Source organism: Pavona decussata, unplaced genomic scaffold (assembly GCF_977016875.1).
Source record: "Pavona decussata unplaced genomic scaffold, jaPavDecu1.1 SCAFFOLD_94, whole genome shotgun sequence".
Taxonomy (NCBI): domain Eukaryota; kingdom Metazoa; phylum Cnidaria; class Anthozoa; order Scleractinia; family Agariciidae; genus Pavona; species Pavona decussata.
The window spans coordinates 315,663-340,805 of NW_028145511.1; the positions used below are offsets into that span (position 1 = coordinate 315,663).

Genomic DNA, 25,143 nt, shown 5'->3' on the forward strand with positions numbered 1-25,143 from the left:
CACTTTTTGTCAATTAAAGTTGATTCTTTTCCAGCGAGTTGACAGATTTGGAATAATATGAAATTGTTCATGGCTTAAATAATTTTTTGTCACAAATTTGTGGAGCAGGGTGCGGAGATGCTGGGTAGCTTAGCGGGATATAAGTAACTATTGGCCGAAAACAGCAAAGAAATTCAAGACTTAAAAGCCTTTTAAATAAAACATGGTAAAGCGTTTATTTTATATTTGTTGAAAATGACAAAAGCGTTTAACGTGAGTAATATACAAAAGCGATCTTTCCACACAATTAAATAAAGATGATACCGATTCGAAATAAGTACTTTATACCAATATCCCCTCTGTATAGAAAGGGGATAAGTAAGTCCGCATTTAAATTCTATCGTGTGAACTGAACGAGTGGGCAGCATTATTCAAAGCGGAAAATGCTAATGTCAGGAATTTAAAAATACTCCATTTGTGTGGACAAATTATTTAATGTATTGTATTTCACGAATTAGCCTGTTCACGCTAAACTTTCGGCGGGTGTCTTTTTCCGCCATATTGGTCGAGAAACTACACAAATGGTGAGATTTCCTGCGTTATAAAGTTATTGTCGCTGACTGAAGTTGATGCTGGAGGTTTTCTTCAAGTTCTCTAGCGAATTTTGAAATTTATTGCGCTACGTAAATATTTTTCAATGCAGCTGATACTTGAGATCTTATTAGCATTGTCTTCGTTTCGTTTTTGAATTGTTTTGAGTTCTTGAATAGGGCAGCAGTTGTTTACGATCGCTGCATCAGTTCACCAATTCTTCAGGCGAAACTACTCACATTTCTGTTTGAGACGTAGCTCCAGTGGTTGATACATTTCTGTCCAAATCGCTGTGATACCCAAACCTACTGTGACCCTTCGCTCTTTCTTTCTCGAGCTGGCGTCGCCAAAAAAGACAACATATAATGAGAGCGACAACGCACAGAGCCAATACACCGAAGAACACACCAACAATTAGGATTGTCTTTCCGCCGTTATCCTGGTCCACCATTAAGCTTTCTAGAATCTTCTTCGTCTAAAACGCAAAGCTTTATAAATTTTCACGTTGAGAGCGAAGAAAAACACACCTTGATCGGTGACGTGTTTACAGTGCGAAGTTTGAAAATAACACAATTGCTAATAGCTGTTTCGTGTAAAATCCCTTTCCCGCCAGCGTATAAGGCGATAAATCCGGCTTCTCTCTTTTCACTCGGATCGATAACAACTTTTCCAATAGAATATTCTGTTCTACATTAACCGGGTTTTCAAGAGACTTTCCCTAATGACTTTGGCGCGGACAGGTGATTCGAGTAGCTAAAACACGTGACAACAAATTTGAATCGTCTTGACAAGTCTTATCAATTTAAATACTAATCGTTTCCGCTTGAAGCTAAAATTTGCCATTAAAATGAAATTCTCCTAAAATGTATATTTAAACATTTATATGCTACTGTGTGCGCTGAAAAAAAATGTAGGCATCTTTTTGAGGAATGACCAGAACAACTCTAGGGAATATTGGAATTAGCAAAAGGGGAAATCAGGATTCTCATTTCCGTCGGTCACAGACGTAAGACGCCAAAGTTTGAAGGCTGTAATACGTAATTTGTATTTACAACTAACATTATTTTATCAAATAATTGGTTTGCAATTTTTTTTCAATAATCACTCGAGTTTCCTCCGGCCGCAAGGGCATGTTTCTTTTAAAGTAATCAACAGTTTAGTAACATTATCTCCATCAACGAGATTCTGAGTAAGATTTCCGTCCTGCCCAAAAAAATATAGATTTTTTTGTATCCATCAAGATGCATCCTCAAATTAAATATTTATTTTGTGAGCGAAAGTTCACTATTTGCATGAATAAAATTTGTGGCCGCACCTCTTCTGACAGCAACAGAGATTCTGTGAGTTCTCTCTCACTCGAAAGACGTTTTATGAAATATCACACTAATTAAGTACCAGAGGGAGAAATAAAAAAAAAACCTTACGCATATGTTTAATGAGTAATTTATTTTATTTTATTGAACTGGCAGCGAATTGCGGTATTTATACTTTATCCGTGCCCATTCAGTGTTGGACATCACTCCGTAAGCTAGATTATTCATTTCGTGCTCAACGCTTACGAAAACATTAAAGATCGCGTATCAATAATACTTTTTACGGTGTTTGTAGGAATACATAATTATCGGTTAATTTCCGCAACATTATACGGTATGTATATGTAAGAAAACCATTAGACGTCGGAAATCAAAAACGAATTCCAAGATTCAGTAATCAATTCCGTGTTTGTGTGGCAGGTAATTTCCCTTGGTGCGTATTTATGACATTTTTGATTTGACAAGCGCTGACTATTTCGGTTTTCTGAAATTTGGTCAGTTTTACTAGGAAGCTTGACTCGTCAAAGACTGCGGATTTACAATAACGAGGCACCGTCCGACAAGGGAAGATCAAGTCTTGACTGGCATGCAGAAAATGAATGACAACTCGTTCGCATAAAGTCCTCAAATTCATCAGTCTTAGATCCATTTGTAATAAAACTGATTACTGAAAGAAATGGTCATTTGAAATTTGAGTCCTGACTTAAACATTGTCAAGATCGTATCACTTTTATACTCTGCTGTTTACAACAGCAGCAACAAATGACAATATTTCTTCTTCTTCTTCTTCTTCTTCTTCTTCTTCTTCTTCTTCTTCTTCTTCTTCTTCTTCTTCTTCTTCTTCTTCTTCTTCTTCTTCTTCTTCTTCTTCTTCTTCTTTTTCTTCTTCTTCTTCTTCTTCTTCTTCTTCTTCTTCTTCTTCTTCTTCTTCTTCTTTTTCTTCTTCTTCTTCTTCTTCTTCTTCTTCTTCTTTTTCTTCTTCTTCTTCTTCTTCTTCTTCTTCTTCTTCTTCTTCTTCTTCTTCTTCTTCTTCTTCTTCTTCTTCTTCTTCTTCTTCTTCTTCTTCTTCTTCTTCTTCTTCTTCTTCTTCTTCTTCTTCTTCTGCATCCTATGGACCTATCTTTGACTGTCTTGCATTAAAAGTGATTTCCCGCATAAAGATAATTTAATTTCCATATAAATTGAATGATGCCCTACGCTCCTTCAGTGTCGCCCACGATAAATCGTGGCAGCCGCTACTTTACAAATGCACGCGCACACATGATGGGCGCAGAATTTGAAAGTCAATTTTCAAATAAAAACTCACGCGAATCAACGAACTACAAAGAATTCATGAAAATGTCATCGCGTTTACCGCAACAGTTGCCTAAAATCTCTTCAGAGTTGTGTGGAAGGATGTCGAAGGATGAAGATATTTAAATTTCTCTTGCTTTTAGCTTTTTCGAGGCCCACAAACGCGGATTTGATCGCTAAAAGTAGCATCACCATTTGTGAAAATACCGGCGGCGGTGATGATCCGATGAGCGTTGTTTACGATAAAGCATGCGAAAAGAAGCTTATTGTGACAATGTCAGTCCGAAGTGGACAGGTAAGCAATGTGTTCTCTACAGCATTTGTAAGTTTTTAGTGGTACTCGAAAGATCACAGAAATTTAGCTCACAAACTCGTAAACGTTTGTACTACAAGATTGTAAGCTATTTTACTAGTAAAAAGCTTTTTCTAAGTTTTGTAATTCTGCTTGGACAATGAAACCAGCCATTGTTGAAAGAAAATATAAGGGTATATCCCGCTTAGAAGCGAGCACAAAAACCAACGATTTTCGAAATGCAGGTGACGGAACACAAATCGGCAAGAAAACGCACCGCACGATACTGTAGTATTCTGTACACATACTGCCTTTAACAGATCCTATATATATCTGTTCGACTCCTGATTTTTCTTTTTCTTTGTTCACTTTCATCTATTTACTTGTTTTATTTCAATCCTACTTTCCATTAAGTAATGGTCGCCAAGTAGATTATAAGAAAACATTTAGTTCCTAGATAATGCACTAGTCAGTGGAAAGCCCCGCACCCCCATACCCGGGGCCGGGAATGCGGGGCATTAGCGGGGGATTTTAGCGGTTTTTAGTGGTCATCTTTGCCCCAGTGTGCGGGGTGTTCGACAACATAAGACACAAATAACAGTGACCGGGGACCGTTAGCGGGGCTAGCGGGGCTTTGGCGGGGATTTCGTTTTTGAATAGGCCCGACTGTGAAGACAGCAACAGATAAGCATTTGTAGAATATGAAATGAAACTTTGGCTTATTAGTTCAGTTAAAATGTCCTAAAAGTGATATCTCCAAACTGTTCAATTTATTCTCATACAAAAGGACATTCAAACACATTGCAAATGATGTGTCTGAAATATACACATTGGGCACTTCTACAAGTAATCATGCATTTTTTCAAACACAGTAGTGTGTAAACTACCACTATTTGGGATTATTCAACTGCCATCTGGCTTACTCTAGATGTAGTTGTATGACAAATGCATGTTGGGACTTGTTATGTCAAAGAATCTAGTATTTACTTTAGTTCGTGTTCGGGTATAGCTAAGCCCTTTAATTGATATTACTGTTTTAGGAGTGGTTTTTGCCAATTTTAAAGGAAGTTATTGCCAAATTTACAATTTCGGGTGTATCTTTAACTTGTTTTGTGTTGATGCTTTGCTTGAATCACCATGTTCCAGTTTAGTCATTTACACGTCCAGAGAAAAGTTCACAGAACTATGTCTTACCAAGACGAGTAGAGGAAGCCATGATTGTTTCATCATTTTATGAAGACATTGAAAAAGTTTTTGTAAGAGTTAAATTTGAGGCACAATTCTTGAAATAAATTAATTTTGGTCAACGTTGTGTATTTGGGATTTTTCAAGTATTGCCCCGGGGGCGGAGTACAAAAATGAAGTTTTGACATAAATTGCCCTGCATAGCGGAGAATTTGCTTCATTTAGTTGGGACGCCTGGTCTAATGCCCCGCTATTCCCCGGGTATGGGGGTGCGGGGCTTTCCACTGACTAGTGCATAAGATGTGTGAACTTTTTCTAACCCACTGGGTTTTCTTTCACAAGACTCATTTGTTTCTTGTTTATTTTTATATTATTAAAATGTTTTTGAAAGGTGGAAATAGTACAAAATTAATGATAAACCTAAAATGCGAACGGGTCAGTTAAAGCAGCCCAACGTTCAAAAATGCAACAGGTGGACCTTGTGCGACCGATACTTTTCTAGATTCAAGTGTTCCCTTTTAAACTGGAAGTTCTTAAGCCCGCCGCACACTAGCCGATTTTTTGTCGGCCGACGAAAAATCTTCACTTGTCGGCTAGTGTGCGGTGAATTCCGACAAGTCTGCGACAAGATCGGGGCTTGTCGGGCGATTTCTGACAGTGCTAGATCTCAGAACGTCTTGTGCGGTGGACCAAGGCAAGTTGTCATGAGAGTCACGTGAACAAGCGTCTTTTCCAACATAGCAGAGATCGAAGCTGAGATTAGCGCGGAGATCGCACGGGGCAAAGACAAAAAAAACTGGCCGACCTCGCGATCTCCGGATTAAGTGATCGTCCGTTGCATGCTCTACCGACTAAGCTACAAGGCCAGACTGGAGGAAGTCGGTAGAACAACGCACAATCAAATCCGCCGGAGGTCGTGGGTTCAATTCCCGCCGAGGTCGGCCGGATTTTTTTCTTTGCTCCGTGCGGTCTACCATTTTCTTACTAGAGCTAACGCTCAGTGGGAAATTAATGGGTTTACCTTAGCACTTTGTAAACATACACACAGATTTAATTATTTGATCCATCATTTGGAAGTTTTTAACCCTGTTTTTAAACGTTTTGGTTTTAGAATGGTACAGAGATGTTGAAAACTGTATCGAACGTGAGCAAAGTGTACGATGAGGTGGAGAGAGAACAGGCTCGACTGTACAATCCATTCATTATAACTCTAGCCAAGACGCCAGTGCACCTAACTTATCCTTATTACTACAGAGGAGTAAGTAGTAATTAACTATAAACACGGTAAACACGAAGTTTGGCCATGCAATAAGCCAAATTTATTGACCTGGCATGTGATTTAATAAACTGAAATGACTTTGCTCGCCGCTAGTCTCCCTATAGGTCAGTGGTTAAGGACGGTGCCTACTAATACCGAAGTATTTTTGTGCGGTTTATGACTATGCGGGAAAAACAGATCTTAACAAGGCCTATTGGAATCCAAAAAGAAAATTGGGGGTAACCATGCATTTTCCAGAGATAATTAAGCAATAATATCTCTAAAAAGCGCCAAAATTTAAAGCAACGTATGGGATTTTTTCCTAAATTGAAGCTTAATTATCTCTGAAAAATGCATGGTTACCCCCAATTTTCTTTTGAGATACCAAAAGCATTTGCTAAGTTCTGATTTCTCCGTATAGCTTTAAACCGCGCAAACATTTCCCTGTATTAGTAGGCACCATCCATAGGAAACCCGAGTATTTTGAGATGCGCAGAACGTATGCGCAGTAACAATAGTAGGCACCGTCCTTAAGGAAGGTGTTTTTCCATCAATAAGAGAAGTATTTTTGTGCAGTTTATGAATTATGACTATACGGGAAAAAAGATCGAGCAAGGCCGCTAATGAAATCCAAAAAGAAATTGCATGGAGATGATTAAGCATCGATAATTGTGACAATGTATGGCTTTTTTTTTTCTTTTTTCAAACTGAAGCTTAATCATCCCTGAAAAATGCGTGATTACAGCCAATTTTCTTTTTGGATTTCAACTTGGCTCTTCTTTTACCACAAAATCACCTTTGAGTTGACCGTAATCAGCAGATGCACAGGACTAGGCGCAGTAGGAAAAGAAATCCGAACGACGTGTCGAGGGTCATGGACGGAGTCAGGTACTCAGGTTGTCCCACAATTGTAGCAAACTGAATCCAGTCTGCTTGGGAGGGCAAGCGCTTTTGTTCCTAGGAACATTGGTTCACGGCTTACGCATTTCTACTGACTGGAAATAAGATGTGCTTCCCTGCACTAGACGTTCACCGGTTTTGCATTCAACCCCTTACCTCTTCGTAAAAGTACCGTACCAGTGTAGACAAAAGAGGAAATTTTCAGCCAGCTGTGCCTGGGTGTGGAGTGTTCCCAGGCTAGTCTCCTGCACGTATTTACAGTCATTTTGGCTGTCACGTAAAGGAGTGTTTCGTGACGACCCAAGGAGACTAGGTCTAGTTCTGGTGTCATCCCTAAACGTCGAATTTGCACTGAATGTTTTTGCTGTTGGTTAGATCCCTGATTTTGGTGTATTTCTTGTTATTATTGTTTTTGTTATTGTTGTTGTTTGACCATCTAGATGTGTTTTTGTTGTTCTTATTTCAGACCGTTAACAACAAGCCAGAGGAGAAGGTGAAAGTAAGTGACAATGGCGCTCTCGCGACCGGGTCACGCAATCTCTGTGACGACATTTGGGATTCTGAGGAGTCCACGTGTGGGTTTGACCGAGATGCGGAGGGTAACAAAATATGGGACAGCCAGGTAAACACCAAATAGTCGAGGTCCCCTCCCCCAAATTTCAAACGCCATAGTACTTTAATTCCGCCGGATAATAACTTGAGTACTCCTCTCCCAATATTAGTGCTGTGTACAAATAACCCCCGAAAATGAAAATATCATGGAAAATTACGGAAAAGAATAGACCTCCATTTAAAGCTTCAACTGACTCCCCGGGCCAATTTTTCTTCCAGCATTTGCAATATCTGTCCGTTTGAAGGGGTGTTTTCAAAGCCAAAATTCATCATAGTTAATAAACAGGCAATGGTTATGAAGCCCGACAAACTTATTTTTTACAGTTTTTGTTCGCGGTTTTGGCCTTGACCGTGCACAACCCACAATTGATTTCAAAAGTGTTTGGAACAAATGACCAATAGAAACGTTCCTTTTAATATATTCAACTGTAGTGTGAACGTTAAAACAAAGGATTATGCACGGTCGCGGCCCTTCCAACATAAAAAAAAACATTTTCATTATGGCGTCATTTTACTACAACCACCAGAATCCTTCTGGTTTTTCTTTTCTAATATTAATTAGAGCTATTGTTCTTTGCTGTCCACTGGGATTACAAAATTTACATTTGAAAAGGAAAACGAAATGAATTCTGGTAGTTGTAGTAAAATTACGCCATCATGAAAATGGCCTATTGCAGCACCATTGTCTTCATGCCAGGGTTTCATGAACAGTCGTTCAATTAACTGTGAATTCATGTGTCTTCAAGAAAGAAACCTTAACGTGGTAACTAAGAAGTAACGAATGTTCAGAATGTTATGTATGGAGTCTTTTTTCACGAGAAATTGCTTCGTTATTGTCAATAAAGGGATTTTGCTGCTGGTGCAGTGAACAGGACAAATGGCGGGGTTCGTTTGGAGACGAAATTCCTTTCAGCCGTGCGGGACTCTCGTGCAAAGTGTTTACCAAGGCGCAGGCTGCCGCCCACTGTATGAAATATGACGACTTATGGTAAGTGCATTGACAGTCAGAGCGAGCCTACATAGACTGCAAAAATTTTGCGTATAAGAAAAATCAATCCTAGTGTCAAGGCCATGAAATGCAGGGGGCACAACCAAACAACAGTGTTAATGTTAGTTTCTTGTGTACTGTTATACAATAGCTCATTTGAAGCAAATCCCATGACCTTATATCACAGCAGTCTCTATGCGGAGGATGTAGCCCTGTGGAGGAGAATGTGGCCCAACACCCGGTCCTTGATCCTACTTCAAATCAAAATCATCATGGGCCTCTTCCAAATCTACTATAATTTTTCCCGACCAATTCTTAAATAATTTCCATATTTCAGCCGAAACTACAATGGCAATATAACAAGACATTGAAAACATGTTCATAATTCAATACTCTTTTTCCAGAGGAAACCTCTCAAAAATTTATACCTATCTTACTCGTTCCTAGTCGTTTCTCTTGTTTTGCATGAGAGGCACATGCTATAAGGGGTGATGGGAAGGAGGAAGGCGAGGCTCCCTTTCTCCTTCCCATCAATCCCCGCGTAACGCTTTTTGAGGCATTCCTTGCGCGAGGATCTCGTGAAAGACACGACTGGGAGAGTTAGATACAAAAGAAGAGTCACTCAACTACTTACATAGCTAGTAAGGGAGTACCACCCTCCCATAGACTATACTCAGTCAAAGAAACTTGTAAACAACACTTATCAGCACTGAGACACACGTACCATCCCCGAGGTATGGCCAATACCGTACGCATGCGCACAACTATATCACCCGGGCAGTGGCAGCCATGGACAGCTGTTTCGCTACAATTTATTTTGAGCACACAGGTCTGTAAGTGATCCCATCCCCATACGCATTGCCGTGGGAGAACTGTTTTGCGGTTCCCAACCAACAGCTACCACTTGCCTACGGTGGAGCTGGCGCTTAAAGGAGTGCTGTGCACTCGCCTCGGCAGTAAAGGGTCTCGATGCGCGGGTTTACTCCCGCTTCTTGACCCGACGGCTATGCCATGCTGATGAGCCCCAATAAGGGCGAAACAGCTGTGCATGGCTGCCACTGCCCGGGTGATATGGTTGTGCGCATGCGCACGGTATTGGCCATACCACGGAGATGGTACGTGTGTCTCAGTGCCGATAAGTGAAAAAAACTTGTGGTGGTTTTGTACCCAATTTAAGCTTGATCGCAGACTAAATGCAGCATTTTAACGTACCAGGTACACTGTCAATGAGCTGGGAAGATGGGAAATGGAGTTCGGAATTCACGTGAAGACTTACGATCAAGTCACAGAGCGAGTGGGAAATGTGACAAAACCTAAGTGGGTACCCGGTGGGGAGATTGTCATTGGACCTCATGTGCGGATGGGAAGAGGCAAATACGGCAGGGTGAGTAGATTGAGTGACATTGTAAAAAAAATGTCACGTTAGATTACGTTGTCGGTACAATTTGGCTTTTGGTTGCTTGTAAGAAATTTTTTATCCTCTTTTTTCTCCGAAAATACCCGAAAAACGCGTGAAATGGAAAAGAATCGCTTAAGGGTTAGGGAAATGGGCGAGCTAGGGCGAGATGAAAATGTACACTAAACCACTCACTAAGCTCTGAACCCAAATGATAACCAGGCATTTGAAATTACACCTGTAAATGACGAACCAGTGGAGGGGAAACTATAAATCAATGATTCTGTATATGTAAAACGCTTATTAAAGATTTTTGAATAAACAGACATCTTTCATTGTGTATTCCGTTGTTGTCCAAGCAGCTCTTTGGTATTGTCACGCAATCTTTTTCCTCCTCGTTGCGGATGAAGATTGCGTGACGAGCCAAAAAGGCGTCTATGCGGGAGGCTAGATCGTTTCAAGCAGTGGAAAAGAAAATGGATCGCACATACGGCTAATTATGGCTTCAGATGAGAAAGTAAAATCCTGCATGCTTCCGTAGTGTTTTTATTCAGTTTAATCTCTTTGTTTAATTCCATAGCTTCTTGCAAGTTACATCGGAGAGTTCCAGACTCACAGGCAGTTTCCAACACTGACGGAGAAGTTCCTGCTTATTCCGTATATCACTGATAAAATTGACCCCAAGACTCACCCTCAAGTAGTAGTAAGTGAATAGGCAGTCAAATACAGTCAGTAGCCCCAGACTCGTATCCAGTCGTTATTTATGTGTTTTGTGGGGTGAGAAGATTGGATACGAGGATGGATTGAGGCGCGCGGGGTGTTATGAAGAGGCGAAGGAAAAATAGCGACTGGCAGATTTCGATCCAATATGGCGTTCGTCCGAAGAGTGATTTCTTTTTTGTTGGCTTGTAATGTCGTGCTGCCGTAATGGCTTCTTCGCTGGAAGACGAAATATGACTGTGATACTAACCTTCGATCCACAATTCACTGAAAGAACTGTCCAAATCACCCACATCGTCTTCCCGCGAATGTTCCCGCGAAGAAGCCATTACGGCAGCACGACATTACAAGCCAACAAAAAAGAAATCACTCATCGGACGAACGCTTTAGCTCGTTAAATATCAAACTAGCACCCGCAGTGAGTTTTTGAGTACAAGAAATGTCTAAAATTACTTCGTTTCCTTGAAAAAGAGCACTGCACGGTTTCACGCGCGATTGTACGGATCTGTCAAACGAAATCTGCCAGTCGCTATTTTTCCTTCGCCTCTTCCCATGACACCCCGCGCGCCTCAACCATCCTCGTGTCCAATCTTCTCACCCAACAAAACACGTAAATAGCGACTGGGTACGAGTCTGCAGTAGCCCCATATCAGAGGCGTTGTGGTACTGTTCAGCATGCCACGTACGGGCTCAGCTTCAAGCAGCATTATTCTCAGGCAATGTTTCTACGCTACGTTGTCGTAACATCACCCTCCCTGCCCTCTCAGGCAATTGTCGCACGTAAGGTTGCACTTAACATCACCCTACCTGCCATTTATACATTTTAGCAAATCATAAAATGATTTAGTAAACTCACAGACTCAAGAAAAAACTTATTATCTTTGAGCTCTCAGAGTAAAAACTAAGATAGGAAACTCCGAGAAAGATTATCTTATTTTGTTACGTCTGACTGCGGTTAACGCTTTTGGCAGCCCTTCGAGTCCAGCTTCGAGTTCAGGCTATCAGCGATTCTCGTCTCCTTCAATGAACAATAAGCTTTATACTTCACGCTTCCTGAGGCCTCCTCGTCACGTTCACTATTTTTTTTTTCTCTTCGTTTTTTGATTTTCTTCCCGTAATCATGATGTCTCAGGTGTGGCAAATAAAACAAATTTAAAGATATACTTCAACTAAGGGTAACCACGCATTTTTCAGAGATAATTAAGCTTCATTTTGGGATAAAATACCATACTTTGTTTTGTACTCAAGCGCTTTTTAAAATTATTATTGCTAAATTATTTTCTTTTGGATTCCAATAACCCTTGTTAACTCTGCCTTTCCCGAAAAGTCGTAAACTGCGCAAAAATACTTCGGTATTAGGAAGCACTCGGTTTTTAAGCTCTTAAGTAGCATAGTAAGTATTGCCGCAAATCCACACTGGATTGTTTGGATGAATTATCGTCTTGTTTACTATATCTTGTTCATCAGAACGGAGCCAGGGATTATATGATAATCGACAAACATGAAGTGAACTACAAACCGAGCGGACCTCATGAATGTGACAAGATTGGCGTCACCTACACAGCGTTCAGGAATCAACAACCAGCGGGCTGCCAACAAAAAAAGGGCGCGTAAGTAGAAAACAGAATTCTACATAATTATCTTATTCATTTCCAACCTTCTAACAGAACAATGTTCAACAAGGTAGTGTTTTAATTTCTCCCCGAATACAGGTGTCTTAATAATCAGCCGAAAGATTACTTCAATGAAGATAAGGTTAGTCATGTTTGTGTCCTTTATGATTAGTGATCAGTTAGAACATTTCCCATGCAGCTATAGCAACATACTATATTAGCAAAAGTTTCACCAGACAGGAGTGGAAAACCTTAAATTTACTTTAACCACATCGAAATTACGTGGCTAAGACAAAAATAAACTGTTTTGAGTTTTTAGATTATTTTCGTTTTATTCTAGGAGATTATTTATTTATGATGAAGGCTGTTTTAGAGAGGTTTTTAATGGAGTGCCGTAAAACCAAAACCAAAGTACGTTAAGATTCTCTGGCCAATCACAACAGATGCAAAGAGAACAATAAACCGATCAGAGCTCGAAGCAAATACATGCAACCGGCGCCAAGCGCGGGAAAACGCGTGCGAGCAAGGCACGATTGATTGGGTTTCGTTTTGCTTCTCATTGGTTGAAAAAAGTGGCGCGAGTTTTGTCAACCAATCACAGAGCGGAGTAAAGGAAAACCAAAGTAGACGCCCAATTACTTTCGCCACTCAATTGAAAACCGCTCTATGGTCTGTGAATTGCTATTGTGGTTTGGTTTGGTGTCAAATATAAAGTGAGAGCTTTTTTTCCTCCTAAAAATGAGATCTGCAAAAAAGCCACGAGTTGCAATCAACGATAGTTCTAATCTGTCGAAATGAGGGTAGTGTTTTCTTTTCGATTTTTCTCTTTTCATTAAACTCTTCACTTGCCTGATAGCTGACAAAAAAGCAGAAACAGCTCAAAAATAGCTTAAATTTAGAGAAGGGGGTGGCTTAGTTTCTGCTCGCTAAAACTACCAATTGAGCTGATCAAAGTGTTATTTTGCAAAAATGTCCTTCAAATCTCCCTTATTAACTGTGCTTAAGGACGGTGCCTACTATTGTTACTGCGCATACGTTCTGCGCATCGCGAGATACTCAGGTTTCCTATGGGTGGTGCCTACTAATTCAGGAATATTTTTGCGCGGTTTAAAACTATACGGAGAAAACAGAACTTACCAAATGCCTTTTGTATCTCAAAAGAAAATTGGGGGTAACCATGCATTTTTCCGAGAAAATTAAGCTTCAATTGAGGAAAAAATCCCATACATTGCTTTATATTTTGGCGCTTTTTAGAGATATTGTTGCTTAATTATCTCTGAAAAATGCGTGGTTACCCCCAATTTTCGTTTTGGATTCCAATAGGCCTTGCTAAGATCTGCTTTTCCCGCATAGTCATAAACCGTACAAAAATACTTCGGTATTAGTAGGCACCGTCCTTAAATTTCCTCATTCTATAGCTGCCTAATTTTTTACTGCGCCTACGTTCTGCGCATCTCGAGATACTCGGGTTTCCTATGGGTGGTGCCATTCTCATAGTTATTAACTGCGCAAAAATACCTCTGCATTAGGTAGGCACCGTCCTTAAATTTTCTTAAACTTTCTTCATTTCTTTCCTTAAGACTCGTCGTTCTGCGGGCCAGACACCGTACTATTTTCCTGAAAAGTTTGGCAAACTGATCGGCCTGAAAAGCCGCCCGAAAGGAGGAGGTGATAAAAAAGAGTTCATGCTGACTTACGAGATCGACGAGGTTATGACGAGTATGGTAACTTTGCAGATTAGCGCCGACGATATAATTCTCATTTATAACAGGTCAGAAAAATGACTGAATTCTTCATTGTCGTAGTCAGTGTCATGTCATCGTCATCATCATCCTCATCATCATCATCATCATCATCATCATCATCATCATCATCATCATCACCATTCCCCAAAAATTTTGTTCCTTTTTCTTAAAACGGTTGTGATCGGTTTTCAAAGTCGACAGAATTCGAAACCACAGCTGAAGTAAATTCTTTACACTCTTATCTGACACTCGGAACATTTCGTTGCTCGAAACAAGCGCTCTGTTTTTCGCCAATGGTCTTATTTCTAAGCAATGGCGCTAAACCGGAGGAACAGTCTTAAAGGGAACTGTGTTCCTGTTTTGGTCATTTGGCACAGCTTGTCCTGTTAATTAAAACAACCGTGCCCCCTAAGTCATTAGGAACACTTTAGACCATCAGTTCCAATATTGCTACTGCAAGTACAGCCTTTTTTACCATTCCCGTTGTTGACAATACTTGGATGTTGTTGGGAGGACGGGCTCGACGGAAAAGCGATGAACAATTTCTAGTTATAAAATGTGTTACATAAAATATATCGAAAATAGTGACTTGATATTCTGAGTAACTGTAAGTTTGTCCTCATTGTTCCCGTTAAACCCAGTATACCCGCTCAATCTGAGCATTTCTTTTCACGGGAATCCATTCACCGTGGTTAAAAGTGTCTGGACATGACGGGGATGGCGGATTTGACGGGAAAGCGGGGAACAACTTCCAGTTTAACTGCATGTTATCTTAATATAATTTAATTATTATTTATAATATACTGTTAGATACTTACGGTTATAAAATATGTTATATTAAATAGATTAAAAGTATATCAATAATAGTGAATTTATATTCTGAGTAACTGTAAGTTTGTCCCCGTCGTTCCCGGTAAACCCAGTATACCCGCTCAATCTGAGCTTTTTTTTTTCACGGGAATCCATTCTCCGTGGTTAAAAGTGTCTGGATATGACGGGGATGGCGGATTTGACGGGAAAGCGGGGAACAACTTCCAGTTCAGTGGTATGCCATTTCAATTTAATCTTATTATCATGTTTGGTATTGGAATGCTACACAATTCTCCAGGGCACTTATTGCATGTTGTTGATGACACTATTGAAATCAACTAACAGATTCCTTTCTGCATATGAGTGCTATTTTTGAAATCCTGAATGTAGAATTAACAACATGCCTATGGAAAACTATGCGAGGGCTTCGGCTTCTTGACAAACACATTCTTGTCAAAGGAATGCTGCACATCTTTTCATGTATTACATAACCATGTTGACTCTCCTTTAAGTCAACAAAAAGATTTCTATCAGCGCAATTTTTGGCAAACCCGGTATGTACTATCACGTTTCTTGAAAGTATGAAAGAGTCTGTTTTCCTTTTGTGGTCAAAGGAATGCTACACCTCTTTTCATGTATTACATAACCATGCATTGTCAGTGTACAAGATATTCGGTCCAAGAGAAAAAACTTTAAAGGAACAACAAGCCTTCGCTGAAACAAAAATTTCCCAAGTATTTGGGCATAAATATCGGTTGCAAAACGACGCTGTCATCAGTTCAACACTAGCAGCCATGGCGAGCGGACCTGCGAAACAGCTCAACAGTAAGGTACGTTGGACTTCTTTGCCGCTTCTTGCAGCTTAGTTTTTTCCCTTGCAGCTAAATTCTAACCAAGATATATTATTTCCACAGAAAATAAGAAGTGCTTTAATCAGTACCATTTTGACAACCGTGAAAGGATGCTCCTTGATCAGCACGAAAATTTCATTCAGTACCGGAGAACGCGAATCGCTTGAGAAGACTTGGAAAGAAATTATAAAGAAGCGAGACGAGTGTGACCAGGCACTGAAGAAAGTACAGGGGATGGCATTTTTTTTCTCGGCCATCGGTTCGAAAGAAGTGAGACCCCGACAAAAAGATCAAGCGAATAATTCACAACAAGGTCCCGTTGAAGAAAAAACCTACCACCCCGCCATTAGTTATTGGCTCGCACTCAAATCAGTGAACGGCATGCAAGTTTCTACAGTCCCCATACACAAGGCTTTGCTGGAAATCGGAGTGGAAGCTGACCCCAAATCTTTACCGTCGTGCGTTCCAGGCAAAGAGGAAAGCTGTGCTTCGCCTTTATGCCAAATTGTGAAAGATCACAACAACTCCTTCACACAAAGAAAGGTAGACGCCTCCTTTCGATATGGAATAGAACTACTTCAAAGCCAGCTGTGCGAAGAACCTATTGGGTCGCCCACGGGCAGTGAACGCGTTGAGCGCCTTCAAGTGATCTCGCCGGAATTCAGGGCAATATTGACAAAGAAGGCCATACCGGCGTTGGCCCAAGCCGGAATGGTTTTCGATGTCTTCGGGATAGAAGAGTCTCAAAACGCCGAAATCACTCCAGAACCAAGTCAAGATCTTGCTTCACCAATTGGCATCGCCCTGAACGACGTAGAAAGGGCGATGAGAAAACTTGGCTACGCCCTTTTTCACGGCGAGGTGTATAAAAAGCTAACAGCGGCCAAATACACATACGAGCACTGTAGCTCAGTGAAGAAATTCCTGAGCATCCTTGGCCGCAACCCCAAACTACGAGAGACTGTTTTACACCATACCAGCCAACTCGTTCAAATCATGGGAGACCGCGAAAGCGAGATGTGTGACCAGTTAACGATAAATTACGACCTTGTAGAAGTGCGGGACGGCTGGTGTTACTCAATCCCAAATCGAAAGTTTATCAAAGACGCCATTCAAGACCCAAGCATAGGCAAAATAACACCAAGGGCGTTTGTCGATTATGATCACACAAAGAATTCTGAACCCGGCTATTTCCAGGCCATCCTCGAGAACAGCCTCGACGAAGTAGAAATTTCGCATTTTTGCGAGTACTTCCTACGGCTTCTAAACCACGGAGGAAAGCAGCACAAAGAGAGGGTCCTCTGTCTTATTGGGGAGCCGAACAGTGGCAAGACGTCTCTTTTTACTCCACTTACGGCAATCATTCCGAGGAGGTAATACCCCAACACTGAAAAGCAAGTAGCATGTACAGTGTCAGCTTTTTATGAAATACAGCAACTAGTAAGAGCTCATTTATTCATAAAACTTGTTTTGTGTTTGTTTATTTGTGTCGTTTCAGGTACATCGCGATGATTTCTAAACAGCGTGCATTCAACAAGAGCATGATCGACACAGACACGCAGATCATATTCCTTGACAAGGCCTATGCAAAGATGCTCGACCCAGATGATTGGAAAGTAAATAATAATAATAATTAATAATAATATTTATTATTTATATTGCGCTTTTTTCTATAAAAATAATCAAAAGCGCATTACAATATTATTATAACGCTAAGTTAAAAATTTACGATATTGTTAAACTATCGTTTTCTTAACTGAGATAATTGCATCTCTCTTTTCATACAGATGCTGACGCAAGGCGGCATTTCAGCATACGACAAGAAATACAAATCTGCGGTCCCCCTTGAGATACGGTGTCCCATTTTCATTACATGTCAGACTGAGATGGACTTCGGCGCCGACCACAACGATGCTATGGAGGTTCGCCTGCAGAAATTTCATTTCAAAAGGTAAGAAAGCTTAAAAAGCACTCTCGGTCTCGTCCCAAACTAGTTATTGCTCGATACAGCCATCAAGAAACACCTTCACATGGTGTCGAACGTTGACAAAAACGGAAAGGAGATGCATGGCTCGGAAGACTTATTGGTATTTTTTAAAGTTTTGTCCCTACTTAATTTGAAGGTTAAACTCGACCAACGCTGCTGGTGTCCAGGAGTACTTGAAAAGCCATGCAATGGACTGCATCGTGTGGGCCTCTACCAAAGCAGTGACTCCAGAAGACGAAGTGCCTCTTAACACCTCAAGAGCGCACGACGGACCACTAGACGAGGACGAAAAGGAGCGCATTCGCTCTGCCTTGCTTGACGATAGCGAGAGTGGGGAAAACGAAGATAATGTCGATGGCTCCCAAGAAGAAGAAGAAGGAGAAGGAGAAGAAGAATCTGACGGAGATTCGGATGCAGAGGATGTGCCACTACGAGCATCTGAGTTCTGGGATAGAAACCTATCACGAATATCGAAGGAGAGAGGAAAAGTGCCCAAGCAGAGCCTAAAGGAAAGACAACTCGCCCTTATCGGAGCGGAAGTTCGAAACGTAATGGAGGAAGCAGAGAGAGATCTACACGATAGAGAGAGCAGATTCCTAGAGGAAACAAGGCGTCGATGGGTGAGTTTGGAAATGATAAGGGAGGAAGATGCCCATCTTCTAGACAAGGTCGGCGGACCATACCATCCTAACATAGAGAGAACACGTGAGGAGTATTTTCTGAGGAAACGGGAAGAAGAGATGCAAGAGCTCGAAGAAAAAGCGAGAAAATTCTACGAAGACGAGTGGGTTCTTCAGAACGAACAAGAGCTGATAGATCTCCAGAAGCAAGAAGACTCTGCCACTGACCAAGACGTAAAAAAAGCCCTACAATATATGATCGGTGTCGCCGAGGAGGCCCTTAAGTTAAATTTCAAGAAAGTAGAGGTCCCAGGTCTGGCAAAGCTTGTGCTGGAGGAACGGAGACGCAAGTGCGTAGAAATGGGATGGACGTCCACTCAGCAGACGCAATGGATATGCACCATCTGGCAGTCACTCCCTTACCCCTGCGAGGCGTTGCCGCGACGTGACGAAGAGACAGACGAAGAGGACATGTTTATAACGCAGGCGCCTTCCCACACTCAAGACAGTGACTACAGAGAAACTGTGGAAGAGTTAAATCCTCTCTCGCCCAGCGGAGCAGCGACACCTAGAAGGAGCCCACCTTTCGACCCCGACTTTGTACCCCCAACTCCTAGCTGGGTTGTAAGACCAATTGAAGATTACAGCCTTCCCGGCACATGGGGAGGAATCCCGGTGAACAGCCCCAAACGACCAACGAAAAGAAAGTCACCGGGAATGCAGAGGGCTGGCAAGCGTGGAAAATGTCTGTCGGGTCAGAAAACAATAACAGATTTTTTTTTCTAGTCAGTAGAATCCATTTAAGTGCGTAACTAGTGATTAAACGTTCATTAAGAGTATTGAGTTCACGTTGCATTACAAGAATATATAGAATATTATTGGAAATCACAAGTGTGTGTGTGGACACCTTTTGTTACTATATAAAATGAAATATGCCATCTGTGTAAAGTAGGGCTTAACCCGTCACCATGGATATAAATACAGTTCTGTTATGATAGCTGTTTGAGCGAAATAAAATGAGCATTGGAAATATTTACTGTGTGCCTAAAAGCTCGAGGCTAAGGAAGGAAGAAAAACACAAGAAATAAAGTAAGCTATTTCGATTCCTTAAATTAATTTCAACATTTCTCTTCCTTTCCAAAACGGCGAGCAAAGTGTTGACTAAAGGCATAAGTAGCGTTCAAGACTTCGAATGTGTGTACAATTAATAGATTACAAATATTCTGTACAATAATATTCTGTTGTTGATTGTTACCATGGCAACCGAATAATGTCAATTGACGTGTCACTCCCAAATTGTAATTGATAATAATTAAGCGTACACCGTAATAATTTTCCTAATGACAATAAATGAAATTATCTATTTATCGTTTTTTCACTTGTGTGTCATATGTTTGAAGCGCCAACAACGGAAGAGTCAAAGTCAAATCATGTCGAGATTTAACAAGGGTCTCCAATTGACGGATTCTAGCACCTTGAGCTCTTCTTCTATAATGTCCTCCCTTTTCACTGGCGTGCATACCATGTCCATAAACAAATCATTTCTAGCAAAGTCGCTGTCCTCCAATTTGATCGCAAGAAACAGACACGCCAATATAAGTCGTCTTAGAGATGACTTTTTCCTGTCCTTGGAACTGTTCAGGTGACGCCTTAGAAGACTTTCCGCCAACAAAGCAGTACTTTCGGGGAAATTGGCGGCACACATCCCTTGCAAAAACTCGCCTGCCAACTTGATATCTCGTAAAGTTAGTTCGGGGTGCTTATCGACAAGGCTGTCCATGCTAGCGCGTCGGCGTCCAGGAGCAAAAGAGATCGAATGCTAGAGTTGCTCGTTATTTAAAGCAGCAAATTGCTTTGATTGGACCATTTACTTTTTTGAATATTTATAGAATCGCCGCGTCGCTCGACATAGCAACGAGTTGGCTGTTCTTCCCTTTTGAAAATGAAAATCGACGTCTCTAAGGATAGCTTTCCATTGTCCAAAACCATACCTTTTGATCCCGGCTTTAAGATACTTGTCCTCCTCCTCCGTGAACAGTAAACTTGTTCTCCTCGAAGAGCTCTTTCCTTTAACTTTTACGGCACTCTCACAGGTTTTCTCTAGTGGTTTGTCGGCTTGGCGATCAGGGGGTGGGGCTTTTTGAACTGTTTCCATTTCGTCGGTAGAATTAGAGCCGTCTGATATTTCGTCATGTTCTTGCGAAGATGTAGATTTGTCAGAGAGACGCGCGCGAACATCTTTGTCATGTTCCGTGCCCTTGTCGCCTTGCAGTTCCTCGAGAAACGCGTGCGCCTTCGTTGCGACGTCGCGAGATCTTTGCTTTTGGTAGTGTACCCTAGCAACTACAGAAGTGTGTTTCTGATCTTCGGAGATTGCGTTTTGCGCAGAACTGCCCAGTTTTAACGAGCTGGCGGTCTCTACTATTTGCCGATAGCGCGTGGGGTGAACGTACTTGCCTGTTGCGTCAAAAACCAATTTGCTCATTGATTCTCCGAGTTTGTTGTGCTGCCTTCGAAATTCCATTTCTTGTTACAAAAACATAATCGCATGTGGGCTTTAGAAGAGGACGAACGTGGTTGATGAAACCTTCAAGCACTTGCATGCTCGTGTCCGTAAGAAACAGCGAGTCGAAGCCGTATTTTCCCGCGGTTTTGAACATTTTCTGGTCGATATATCCACCGTTGGTCTTGGCGTTGTTTACCATCTCCACAGTCAAATACTGATAGGTCATTGGCCGGGAGCCTTTCACCTTGATAAACAAATACAGGGCGAGAAATTTAGTGGCAAACGATAAATCCAAAGGCGACACCGCGCGCGGTTTTTCTTTACACGTTTTAAGCACGTTTTCGTAGCGCGGCAAGTAACGCCCGACCGCTTCCAAGAGTTGTTCTAACGATGCCCAATGCCCCTTAGCCTCTAACGTGTCTATGTCGAGTTCGCCGTTCCATTGAATGCGCATCATTTTTGAAACTGTTCGACGCACCTTTTTCAAGTAGATCTCTGTGGTACAAAGACTGCTTATCACCGATTTCGACGCGCCGTTTACTTTTCTGAAGTCCACCATTTCCCCAATTGCGTCGATGTAACCCAGTCGTCCTGCGTGACCAAGCTTCCATTCGTCCTGCAGCATGTCAACAAATTTGAAAAGGAGATTCGGTGAGCACAAACCAAAGTCGATTATGTCAAATGTGAGCTCTTCGTCGTCTTCGCAGCAAAACTTCAAAAACTTTAAACACCTGCTGACTATTTGCTTGGATTGACGCTCGCTTTTGCATCCTCCTCCAGTACCACTTAGCCAGGTGTAGAGTTGCTTGGCAATTACGCTAGAATTATCAAAAGATGGAATGTCTTTTGATGTGCGCAAAATGTTTTCACGGGGCTCTTGTTTAACAGAGACAGTCGACTCGATCTCCTTGGCATCTTTGGTGTCGGGCTTTTCATCGAAAAAATAGAACCATGCATGCTTTTTCTTTACATGTTTTCTGCATCCTCGCTGGGTTGCGAATCCATCGTGACTACAATTTTGAACTGGGCAGTAGAAAAGGCCGTCTGTTTCATCTTCTTCTAAGTGAAGTCTCTTCGGCTTGGGCAAAGCATTTGGCAATTTTGACCAGTTGACTAACTCTTGGCTCTTGCTCATTTTTCGTCAAAGCGAAGACTGCAAATGCGCGTAAACTCCAACGGGCTTACCTTCAGTATACAGCTTTGCTCTCTCGAGACCAATCAATTTGACTAGCCAATCACAATCGTCTATGCAAGATATTTGCCTGAACGTGTTCTTTTGGTTAGACTCGAGACAATTGGACAAGTCCTGGCAAGTTCATGCTTGCACACGACAAGCTTGTGCATGTCCCAATAAACAGACAAGCAGGCTGAACCTGATTTTTGTTTATAAATTTAAAAAAAATTGGTTGGCACGTTAATAATACATTGCGCGTTTGCACCATCAATTGTCCGACACCAATCATCCCGACCCCTCCCCTAACTTATTCATCCTGTGACTTTATCTATAAAAACTAATTTGTGCATTCACTGACCCTCAGTTATGCTATACCTAATTACTTTTCAAATCTGGAACAAAAGTTCCTATTTAGTAAGAAAGGAACTTTCAATTAATAGGAATAATGATGGAGTGATAAGTTCCTTTGCAGGATAGATCGGAACTTATTTTTGCAAAAAAGGACCAAAAAATAAAGTTATCGGAACTCCCGTTCTCTTTTAGTAAAGGGAACTAGGAACACTTGGTCCTAATTTCCTGATCGCAGAAATTAATTCGGAACTTGAGTTCCCTTTCACTTCTTAAGGGAACAAATCAAGTAGAAAGGAACACATCGAATAGGAACAAATAGTTCCTAATTACAACAACAGGAACATCGCGTTCCTATTGTTGACCAATTTGTTCACGTTAACACCTAAACAGTTCCATTCCATGCAAAGTGTTTGAGGTCTCTTTGCAGCTAAAGGGACTAAAAACAAAAATGCGCGGAACACTCGCGCTTTAAAAACAAGGTTGGCTCTCGTGTCGCATCAACCAAAATTATTTTTTTCGACTCTGAATCACAAAAGCGGTCCACTTTCGAGGTTAATACAACGAATGACTAAAATCTAAGTTAATTTAGGTACAAAATAAAGGGATCATCACTTTTGGGGAATGTATATCATCATTATCATCATTATCATCATCATCATCATCATCATCATCATCATCATCATCATTATCATCATCATCATCTCCTTTATTAACACAACAACCTTTCATTTCGATTAATTACAATTCTGCACAAAATGATGCAAACTTGATGCAAGTAATAACGTTTAACTCTGAACTGATGGTTTAGTTTTAACCTCATCTTGTATAGATCATTCCACGTGACACCCAAGCGATTACTTAAGTGTCACTTTGCAGTTTCAGTTTGAGGGCCAGGAATAAATACATTATAGATCTGCCTCGTAAATTATATACATGGATATTGCATGTTAGTTTGACCTTAGTTTTGAGTCCCTCATAATCCTTAGCTTCATACACGCTAACTCTATCTGCCAGAACTGTCAGTTGCTTACGGTATCTTTGTATCAGATCCAAGACAAGACTATGCAAAATATCTACACTTCTAGTGTTGCAATCCAAATTAGAATTCCGCCGATCAATTCAAAAATTTTTAATTTACGCTAACTCGTGACGTGTTTGTTATTTAGGGCTTCTGGCAAGATCCTGAAAGCTTACGCCCAGGATTTTGAAGCTCTTTCTAAAGATGGACACTTATATGTTGTTGTTCAGAACACTGGTTACGTCACGGCGGATTTCTCCGTAAGTTTAATAGTTCTGTTAATTCCATAATTGATCATTGCTTATCCAATCATCCTTCTCTAACATGCACGTCTGGCAAGCGAGTCAGAGGACGTCGTTTTCTGTTGTTCATCCTTAATGTATCCGCCACTCAACCGTAATAGCTCGTGTCGCGATAGTTCCCCTATAGCTCAACAATTACAGCATTTGACGGTGGGACGCATGCTCAAACTTGTGTACCATCTACCGACACAGCGGCAAAATGAGTGCGCATGCTCCGCAGATTTGTGGTTCGAGCGAGAATTATCCTCGTTCCCAGAGCCTACGATATTTTGGTCAGCGGTTGGATCGTAGGCCTTGGTAACAGCCGTTACCGGATGTCGTGAATTTCAAGACATCCGGTAGCGCACGCTCAGTGTGATAAATTACCATTGCGCTTGCTCAGTATTATTATTGCTCAGTATTGCTCAGTATTAGGAAGTAAAGACAAATGCGCAGAAGCGTAGCATTTTTCACCTTTATGCGCATCAGGTTTTCGACAGCCAATGAAAAAAAAGATATTTTTGGATGGACCCAGAGCCACTCGTTCAACAATTTAAAAAAAAAAACATTGGGGCTCTGGGGACGAGAATGAGCGAGAATCGATAACGAATGCTCCACTTCAATCGCTAAATTCACACCTGTTACAACAACATTTTTTTTAATAAGATATGTAATGGAGGAAGTCCGAAGGAACCTTTCCTGAAGGCGGCAACCTTATCTATTACGATTTGGGCTTATCCCCGCGCAGCGAAAACAACAATGAGAATTTTAAAAATGCCGCCATTTCGCCGTGTAAGTTTGCTCACGTGTGACGAGCATGCGCACTCATTTTGCCGCTGTGTCCCATCTGCCCATCTACCGACACAGCGGTAAAATGAGTGCGCATGCTTGCACGAGCAGATGTTGTTCCTTGCTCGTAACCGAATGCCAGTGTAATTCGCAGACGAGGTTCCCACATCCTACTTCCGCCACTCTAGCAATTCCTGCACTAAGAACAATCAGCTTTCCCTTGCAGACGAACCCTTTCCCCAATTCTGCCCCTCAGACAACAAATTTTTTACCGGGTAATCAGTCTAGGCATGCGCACTCATTTTGCTGCTGTGTCCCATTTGGCCTGCAGGTAAACAACACCGTCTGCTGCATAAAGGCCACTCACACAAAATTAAAAAATCTCAGAACTGAGAAGCGGAGGAATTTTGATTCCGTACTTCCTTGCGTTTATGTCACTTCTAACAGTTCAATAATTTGCTTGCTTCAAAACGTTTCATTCTCTCAGTACACAGATTCCAGATTCATCATTTGGCTTTTTAACTTGCTGAGTAACTTTTTTTTATTTTCCGCAGGTTGTCATATCAGAGTGTTCCGGCGCAGTGGGAAAGTTCCGTGAAAAGTCTTTGTCTATTAATCCTCAGAAAACTCACTTGTTCACGTTTGGTATCCATGCATATGGCCTGCAAGGGGGTACAAACTACTGTGTCGGTAAGTGTACTGTAACCAGTTGGTCCTTCTTTACACGAAAGCGTACGATCTCCCACGAGAAGTCTGGAGCGAGCGACGAAATGGGAAGCGTACAGACGAGCGTGGATTACGCGCGAGAAGCCACGCATTTGGTCATGCGCGTCTACCCCCTTTTGGTGATTTGCTTCGCCGTCCGTTAAGT

At 41.4% G+C, this 25,143-nt stretch overlaps 2 protein-coding genes and 1 pseudogene across 2 annotated transcripts in view; 2 read left to right on the forward strand and 1 right to left on the reverse strand.

Moving 5' to 3' along the window:
* Window positions 1-3,274: 3,274 nt before the first annotated feature.
* LOC146473203 (hapless 2-like) overlaps window positions 3,275-25,143 on the forward strand; it is a 28,091-nt gene continuing 6,222 nt past the window's right edge. The window contains exons 1-11 of the mRNA XM_085118443.1: window positions 3,275-3,471; window positions 5,765-5,911; window positions 7,278-7,433; window positions 8,269-8,411; window positions 9,627-9,795; window positions 10,388-10,510; window positions 11,995-12,137; window positions 12,240-12,282; window positions 13,721-13,911; window positions 23,351-23,462; window positions 24,827-24,962. Coding sequence (XP_084974569.1) covers window positions 3,289-3,471; window positions 5,765-5,911; window positions 7,278-7,433; window positions 8,269-8,411; window positions 9,627-9,795; window positions 10,388-10,510; window positions 11,995-12,137; window positions 12,240-12,282; window positions 13,721-13,911; window positions 23,351-23,462; window positions 24,827-24,962 — 1,546 coding nt within the window. The 5' untranslated portion in view covers window positions 3,275-3,288. The remainder of the gene's footprint in view (window positions 3,472-5,764; window positions 5,912-7,277; window positions 7,434-8,268; window positions 8,412-9,626; window positions 9,796-10,387; window positions 10,511-11,994; window positions 12,138-12,239; window positions 12,283-13,720; window positions 13,912-23,350; window positions 23,463-24,826; window positions 24,963-25,143) is intronic.
* On the forward strand, window positions 15,490-17,183 carry LOC146473204 (uncharacterized). The gene is made up of 3 exons (XM_085118629.1): window positions 15,490-15,525; window positions 15,610-16,919; window positions 17,045-17,183. The coding sequence occupies exons 1-3, from the start codon at window positions 15,490-15,492 to the stop codon at window positions 17,181-17,183; spliced, it is 1,485 nt and encodes a 494-aa protein (XP_084974755.1).
* LOC146473205 (uncharacterized) lies at window positions 19,814-21,820 on the reverse strand (annotated as a pseudogene).